This window comes from Neopelma chrysocephalum, unplaced genomic scaffold, assembly GCF_003984885.1.
Source record: "Neopelma chrysocephalum unplaced genomic scaffold, ASM398488v2 Primary Assembly neopelma1_172, whole genome shotgun sequence".
In the NCBI taxonomy this organism is placed as follows: domain Eukaryota; kingdom Metazoa; phylum Chordata; class Aves; order Passeriformes; family Pipridae; genus Neopelma; species Neopelma chrysocephalum.
The window spans coordinates 8821-17098 of NW_020897834.1; the positions used below are offsets into that span (position 1 = coordinate 8821).

Consider the following 8278-nt stretch of genomic DNA (forward strand, 5'->3'; position numbering starts at 1 on the left):
GGGCAGCCCCTCCTGTCCCACAGCCAGGATTCCTCCTGCCCCCCCTCCCTGTGCTCCTCCCGTGCCTGTGTGTCCCTAAACACGCCTCGTTCCTGTGATTTCCCAAGAATTATTTCTCAAAATCATGGAACCAGGGAATGGTTTGGGCTGGAGGGACCTTAGAGGTCACGGCAGGGCGTGAGCAGGGACACCTCTCACCATCCCAGGCTGCTCCAGCCTGGCCTTGGACACTTCCAGGGATGGGGCATCCTCTGGGAAATCCAGTCCAGGGCCTCACCACCCTCCCAGGGAAGAATTCCTTCCCAATATCCCATGTCTCCCTGCCCTCTGGCAGTGGGAAGCCATTCCCTGTGTCCTGTTCCTCCATCCCTTGTCCTCAGTCCCTCTCCAGCTCTCCTGGAGCCCCTTTAGGCCCTGGAAGGGGTTCCAAGGTGTCCCTGGAGCCTTCTCTTCTCCAGGGGAACATTCCCAGCTCTCCCAGCCTGGCTCCAGAGCAGAGGGGCTCCAGCCCTGGCAGCATCTCCGTGTCCCCTCTGGACTCTCTCCAGCAGCTCCACGTCCTTCTTTTGTTGTTCCCAGGGCTGGAGGCAGCTCTGTGGGGGGGTCTCACCTGAGGGGCAGAGGGGCAGGATCCCCCCTGCTGCCCAGGATCCCTGTGGGATCAGCCCAGGCAGGAGGATGAGCTGGTCCCTGTGCTGGGAAGAGCTGGGATCACCCAGGGCCAGGAGCAGGCACTGGTGGTGCTGGGATTGCTGGGATCGGGGGTGTGCAGGGATGGGGGTGTGGGGGCACATGGCAGGGTCAGTTGTGCCCTGGCCCAGCTTTGGGAGTCAGAAGGGGAGTCAGACGAGGGGAATTCAGGGGGAATTTATGTCTCCCGTGCTCTCCTGCAGTGCCCAAGTGAGGATGGACCCGAGGGCAAGATGAAGAGCAAGGTAGGTCTGGGCTGGGGCTCTGGGATTCCTGGAGGATGGAGCGTTTGAGGGTCCTGGATTAGCCCCTGTCACCCCAACTCGGGCCTCCCTCATCCCACGGCTGGGGAGGGGATGCTGGGGTGGGATGAGGAGCCTGAGGGAAAGCTGCCCCTCTGGGAGGGAGGTGGAGGGAGGGCTGTAAATGGGGCCAGGAGGAGGGAGGAGGGCAGGACTGGTGTGCCCAGCGTGGGCACAGCCCCGTTGGCAGCCAGGGCTCCTGGAGCAACTCGGGGTTGGACACGAGGGGCAGGTCCTGGGGCCTGGGAACGGGTATAGGGGGGTGAGAACTGGGGCTGTGGGGTGGGAACACGGAGGTAAAGGGTCGTGCCTGAATTCTGTGGGGCAGGAGAGGGTGGGGGGGCTGGGCTGGGTTTGTCCTGTGCTGGAGCCACAGCAGGGATTTTTCCCACCTCATCCCATCTCAGAGCCCTCAGGTCTCACTCCTGTCCCCAGGTGGATGCTGCAGCTGCTGGGTGGGACCAGGGCCCGTGGGGATGCCCCTGGTCCCTGCTGCCTGCGGGGCTGCCCCTCCCTGAGAGCTCTGGGGGTCTGCACCTCATCCTGCCCTGGCATGGCCCTCCCTGAGCCCGTCCTGAGCTGTGACAATAAAACCAGCCCCTCCGGGGGCCTTTGGTCCCAATAAAAACCCCAAACCCCTCTGTCCTGCCTGTCCTGGGGTTGCCTGGGCCGGGGGGAAGCGGAGGGAAGAGCTCCAGGGGGGATGTGGGGCCGTGGAACTTCCCCCCCCCCGCGGGTGGAAGGTCTGGGAAAGGACGGACCCACTTTGGGGAACAACCACAGAGGTGTCTGGGGCAGAGGGAAACCAGCCAGGGGAAGGACAGGGAGGAAGGTTTTCCTGCTGGAGCTGGAGGATGATCCTGGCTGGGAAGGAAGAGCAGCAGCATCAGAACTGTGGCATTGGTGCTCCTTCATCAAAGCACAATTTCTTTATCCACACCAGAGACCCATGAACAGCCCCCAGCATCCCCTCCCCGTGGCATGAGGAAGGATAAACCTGCACAGGTGGGGCCAGAATTCCCAGAATCCCACGTTTCCCCCAAATTCCACTGAATTCCCACAAAATTCCACCAAAACTCCCTTAAAATAGCGCAAAAATTGTACTAAAGTATCCCAAACATGTAAAACACATCTGAAGTACCCCCAGACTCTCCAAAAATATCCCAGAATTTCCATGAATTACCCCAATATTCCCAAACCCACAAAACCAGCTCCAAAAAAAATCCCAAATTCTGTCAAATCCACCCAAAATACGTGCAAAATACACTTGACCCCCCCAAGTCATCCCAAAATCCTCCCAAACTCCCAAATTCCCACAAGTTGCATCAAAATACCCAATCACGTCCCCTAATATCCCAAAATGCCCTCAAAATCCACCCAAATCCCTGAAGATTTTGATGGGACTTGGGGGAATTTGGGGGTCTTGGGGGATTTGGGGGTGATTTGAGGGTTTGGTGTTTTGGTGGGGCTTGGGGGAATTTGGGGTTTTTGGAGGATTTGGGGATGATTTGTGAGTGTATTTTGCCCGTATTTTGGGCAGATTTGAATTGGTGATTTTTTTTGGAGGTGGTTTTGTGGGTCTGGGAATACTGGAGGGATTTGGGGAAATTCTGGGACGCGTTGGGACCTTTGGGGGTACCTTGGTTGTGTTTTACACCCGGGGGGTGTTGCTGCTCCCGGGGGCTCAGCACCGGCACAACCCCGGCCACACCAGCACCATTCCCACCATTAGAGGGCATCCCTGGATTGACTGTCCCATCCTTGGATTCACTGTCCCATCCTTGGATTCACTGTCCCATCCCTGGATTGACTGTCCCATCCCTGGATTGACTGTCCCATCCCTGGATTGACTGTCCCATCCCTGGATTCACTGTCCCATCCTTGGATTGACTGTCCCATCCCTGGAATGACTGTCCCATACTGGGATTCACTGTCCCTTCTTTGGATTGACTGTTCCATCCATGGATTGACTGTCCCATCTCGGGATTCACTGTCCCATCCTGGAACTCACTGTCCCATCCCTGGATTGACTGTCCCATCCCTGGATTCACTCTCCATCCCTGGATTCACTGTCCCATCCCTGGATTCACTCTCCCATTCCTGGATTCACTCTCCATCCCTGGATTCACTCTCCCATCCCTGGATTCACTCTCCCATCCCTGGATTCACTCTCCATCCCTGGATTCACTCTCCCATCCCTGGATTCCGTGTCCCATCCCTGGATTCACTGTCCCGCTGCTGCTCCGGGGCATTGTTGGCACAGTTGGGACCTGGGGGATGTCCCAGCCCAGGCTGCAGAGCTGTTTTGCCCTGGCACACTGACCCCTGGCCCTGGACACTGGGGGGGATGTCCTGGTCCCCTGGACGCCCCTGGATGCCCCCGGATGCCCTTGGATGCCCCTGGATGCCCCTGGATGCCCCCGCATGCCCCCGCATGCCCCTGGATGCCCCTGGATGCCCCTGGATGCCCCTGGATGCCCCCGGCACCTCGGCCTGGGGCATTCTTCAGGAGACAGGGCCTGGCAGATCCCAGCAGGGGCTTTGCTGCCACAGGGGAGAAGCAGCACCCCCGGGACTGTGTCACACTGCCCACTGTGCCCTTTCCAGACCCTCATTCCAACCCTCCAGGGCACAGCCCGTGTTTGTGACCCCCCGGGGCACCGAGGTGGGCGAGAACATCCACTTTTAGCGAGCCCTCCCCAGGAAAGGTCTGGAGAGCACGAAGTGGAAAAATCCACTGGATGGGGTTTTTTTGTCCGAAGCGACCGCTCACGTGGCTTTTAATTTATGAGCATCCCAGTCCCTGGGATCCCGGGCACCTCAGCGAGGACCGGGAGAAGGTGACGGTGCCGGGAATGAGATGCCAGTGGGAGTCACAGCTGGCAAACAGCAGCACGGATCTGAGGGCACTGCAGTGCCCAGGGACCACGGGGGACTGGGGGTCCTCTCTGTGCCAGGCTGGGCTCGCAGCACCCTCAGGGATCCCTGACATCAGGGTCTGAGCACCCTCAGGGATCCCTGACATCAGGGTCTGAGCACCCTCAGGCACCCCTGACATCAGGGTCTGAGCACCCTCAGGCACCCCTGACATCAGGGTCTGAGCACCCTCAGGGACCCCTGACATCGGGGCCTGAGCACCCTCAGGGAGCCCTGACATCGGGGTCTGCCCCTCCAGGGTCTGGGAGGGCGTTCAGGGCCCGAGGGGAGGATTTAGGATTTGCCCCCCATCCTTTTGCCATCACTCCTCTGCGCTGCTCCCGTTTTGCCCAGTGTGGAGCCTGGGAATGAAGCACTGAGGCCCCTGCAAAGTGTGGGAGGGTGGGTTCCTTGTCTCCTCTCTTCTTTGTGACTCTCCCTGTCCCTCCAGGCTGAGCAGAGTGGGAGAAGGGGGCACCCAGCAGCCCCGCTGCCCGTGCCCCCCGTTCTCGGCGTTGCTCTTGGTGCCCAGCCAACAAACCGCCCCCAAATCTCACCCTTCCAAGGTCCTTTTCCTCCCTGCACCCGCCTCAACCCTCGCAGGAACTCTCTGCAGCCCCTTTGCCCGCTGGTGACGTGTCCCCTCCGAGGGCAGGACCCTGAGGGGTCACAGGACGTGTGTTTCCAATGGGAGCCTGGTGAGCAAGGGATAAGGAAAGAATCCCAATCAACTCGAATTAACTCTTCCCACCACTGCTTGAGCCCTGGAGGAGATCCTGCTGCAGAGCAGGGGTTGGCACTGCCACCATCCAGTGGGGCCACAGCTGGGAGGGGACGATGGTCCATGTGCAGCCACCCCTTCCTCAAACGGGAGGGGTGGGAAAGTGCCCCTGGGGCAGCACCAGCACTGACTCAGTGGCCTGCAGCCACCCCCCAGTTGCCCCCAGGTGGGTGCAGGGGCCCCTCTGCCCTCCCTGGGCCGAGGAATTGCTGCATTATCCCACAGTTTTTGGGTGGAAAGCGTTTGGCTGCGCGGGGAGGGTGAGAGGGAGCGACGTGGGAGAGAGGAGACAAACGGGCCAGGAGAGGTTTGCTGCTGCTTTTCACAGGAGACACAGGGGAGAAAAGAGGAAAAAGGACCCAAAACCGAAGGAAATGGAAGGAGGAGACACGTGGAGAGGACACAGTCCCTGGGTGCTGTTGGGATCCAGGGGGAGCCATCGGGGCTGCAAAAGGTGCTTCTGCAGAGTCCTCTGGGGTTGTGCCCAAGGGTGTCACCACTGCCCCTCTGCCCCCTCCCTGGTGGCACTGAGAGCTGGGCACTGACCCTGTGCTCTGGGTTTGTGCCCAAGGGTGTCATTGCCCCTCTGCCCCCTCCCTGGTGGCACTGAGAGCTGGGCACTGACCCTGTGTTCTGTGGTCCCCACCACTGCCATGGGATGCCTTTGCCCATCCCTTGCCGTGCCTGTGCCCAGCTCACTCCTCCCCGATTGTGGAGGGGGAAGAAAGGCCTTGAAGAGCTTCAGCTCTCCAGCAATCCCATCCCACTGCCCGGGGCTTCAGCAGCTTCACTCCCTTTTTCCCAGTGCCCAGGTGGGTCCATGGATGGGGGGAGTCAGAGCATGTGGTGCCCCCACATCCCCCAGACAGGGGGGTCTCCATCAATGGGTGGGCACCTCCTCCCCGGTTTGGGTCACGGGTCTTTATTTGCAGGAAGAAAAACTGCGCCTCTGTCTGTACAACTTCTCCTTAAATACTTGGCAACCCTTAAAAAAAATTAGAAACAAAAACAAACGGGGGAAAAAAAAAACCAAAAATGAACCCAGAAAGGAACAGTGCAGGGCTACAACATCCAAACAGTGAATAAATAACCCCCCTTGGGTGGGGGACACGACTGCTGGGACTGCTTGGGGCTGCCCGACCCCTCCAGGTCCTCACTCCCTTCTCCTGATGGCAGGAGCAGCGTCCGGGGTGGGCACAGACCCCCCCTCCCTGCCCTCCCCTGCCCCAAATTGTCCAGTGGGGCCGGGGTGGGCACAGACCCCCCCTCCCTGCCCTCCCCCGTCCCTAATTGCCCGGCTCGGCCTCGGTGGTGCTGCCGGCAGCGTTTTTGGCGGATTTGCAGCAGAAGTACTGGTTCCAGATCTGCAGGAAGGCTGTCCGGAACTTCTTGATGCGGAAGGCGTAGACGATGGGGTTCATGGCCGAGTTGCCGTGGGTGAGGAAGATGGCGATGTAGGTGAGGATGTGGGGGGTCTGGCAGGACGGGCAGAACAGGGTGATGCAGTTGAGGACGTGCAGGGGCAGCCAGCTGAGGGCGAAGAGGAACAGGACCAGCGCCAGGGACTTGGCGATCTTCAGCTCCTTCCCGTAGTACTTCTGGGGGTCGTTGGAGCTGGAGGAGACCTTCTTGTTGAGCTGCTTGCGGATGAGGTTGAAGACCTCCAGGTAGATGAGCAGCATGAGCAGCAGGGGGGGCAGGACCCACACGAAGAAGTTGAAGTAGACCATGTACTCCATGCTGATCACCGTCTCGAACTGGCACGTGATGACGAACTCCTGGCTGCCGTTGGGCTCCTGAGTCCTCCTCATCTTGCTCAGGTTGTTCCAGCCGAACATGGGGGTGAGTCCCACCAGGAAGGACACGATCCAGCAGCAGGCGATGGCCACGGCCGCCCGCCGGGGCGTCACCACGCTCTTGTACCTGCAAAATCACGTCTGGGTTGGAGCCAAACATGAACCAGGTGGATCCTGAACATAAACCTCGTGTAGAGGGGAAGTTTGGGGAGGTTCAGTTACCAGAGAGGGTCTGGTTTGAGGTGTCTGGGGTTTTGGAGATATGGTTGGAATGTCTCCGTGCACATTCCCAAATTGCTGAGTGACCCGTGAGCGGGTTAAAGCCAACAACCCAACCTGTCCATCACCCCAAAGGTTAATGTCTGGGAATCTGCAGTGTGTGAACAGGGGGATTTCCCCTCAGTTCACACCATCTCCTGGTGCTGCATTTCCGAGACTTGCACTGAAACATCCCAAATTCCCCCATTTCCACGGATTGCTCTGGGTGGGGTGGCAGTGCCCGTGCTGAAGGGGTTGATGCTCCTCACCCCCTCCCCTGGCACCCATTGCCAGCTTGTCCTGATACCTGTGTTGACAAACAGGTTTCCCTGCGCGTGCCCTGGGAGGGGCAGAGACCCCAGACACGATCCTGCAGCTCAGGGGGTTGATGCCACGCCAGGAAATGCTTTGGGAACCTGGTGTGTGCCTGCTGGGTGTCCTACCCATCCCCAGGAGGGGTCCATGTGCCCTGCCAGCCCAGCTCCCACCCAGCCCCTCCGGCTGGAGCTGAGGGGCTCCCAGTGCTCCCAGTACAGCCCAGCCCTGCCAGCTCCTGCCCCAGACAATTCCCGGTGCCAAGGCAGGAAATTGCTGCCAAAGCACCTCCTGGGAGCCCTGAGGATGGAAGGAGGGTCAGGGGGTGCTGATGGAGCCCTGGGGAAGGTTCTGGGCATGGCCTGTTCCGGGTCCATCCCCTAATGAAGGGGCCCCGTCCACAAACCCTCTTCCCTCGTGGGCCGGTGCCAAGGCTGGGGGAGGAGGAGGAGGAGGAGGAGGAGGAGGAGCAGGAGGAGGAGAAGGAGGAGAGCTGTGCTCTGCCCAGGCTCTGCTCCCTCCCTGGTGCCGTGGGGAGCACTCCAGGGCTGGGCTCATCTCCCCAGAGCTCTCCAAGCGGGAAGTGGAGTCTGCTCCATTGATTTTCCTCCCTGGCCCTCGGAAAAGCTTCTCCTTGGAGGCTGAGAAGATTCTCAGCCCGAGAGCTGTTGCTTTTCCCCGGAGGGCACTGAACAAAAGATGTTTTCCCGGCTGTTTGCTGGGTCTGTCGGTGCTGCTGGTGTTTAACCTGGCCACGGGGATCAGGGGAGCCGGGGGGGCAAACCTGGATCTCCATCCTGGTGCTGGAAAAAGGTTTCCTTTGCCCATGGCGGGAAATGGAGCATTTTGGGGCTTTTTAATACAGCTGAGGACCCCAAAGCAGCCTCCTTCCCCTTCTCCAGACACACATCGTGGGCAAGGTGTTGAGGTGGGAGTGAGGAGGGGCTCAGGGTGGAGGAGGGGACATCAGTCCTCCGGAGTCCAGAGCCACCAGTCTCCCGGGCAGCTCCCCTGAATGAGCCCTCCCTGCCCTGGGAAAAGATTCCCGACATGCTGGTGGCAGCCAGGTCCCCTGGGAAGGAGGTGACAATGTGGGCAGCCGTTTCCTCTGAGAGCCAGGGCTGGAGCCGGGGGTGATTTATTCCTTGTGGGGAGCAGAGAGGGCAGGAGACCCTGAGAAAGGCTCAGGGCTGGGAGGGCACGGGGAGGGCGGGGGGGGG

At 60.0% G+C, this 8278-nt stretch overlaps 1 protein-coding gene and 1 long non-coding RNA gene across 4 annotated transcripts in view; one reads left to right on the forward strand and one right to left on the reverse strand.

Annotated features, from left to right (window-relative positions):
* Positions 1 to 809: 809 nt before the first annotated feature.
* On the forward strand, positions 810 to 1635 carry LOC113976581. Of its 2 annotated transcripts, none has more exons than XR_003537114.1 (2): positions 810 to 935; positions 1400 to 1635. It is a non-coding gene; the product is annotated as an uncharacterized LOC113976581 (long non-coding RNA). The 2 variants fall into 2 exon arrangements; XR_003537115.1 differs by having other exon boundaries at positions 812 to 935; positions 1428 to 1635.
* Positions 1636 to 5595: 3960 nt separating this feature from the next.
* ADORA1 (adenosine A1 receptor) overlaps positions 5596 to 8278 on the reverse strand; it is a 25453-nt gene continuing 22770 nt past the window's right edge. For both annotated transcript variants that reach the window (XM_027701899.1, XM_027701900.1), the window contains exon 3: positions 5596 to 6612. In XM_027701899.1, coding sequence (XP_027557700.1) covers positions 5976 to 6612 — 637 coding nt within the window. In that variant the 3' untranslated portion in view covers positions 5596 to 5975. The remainder of the gene's footprint in view (positions 6613 to 8278) is intronic.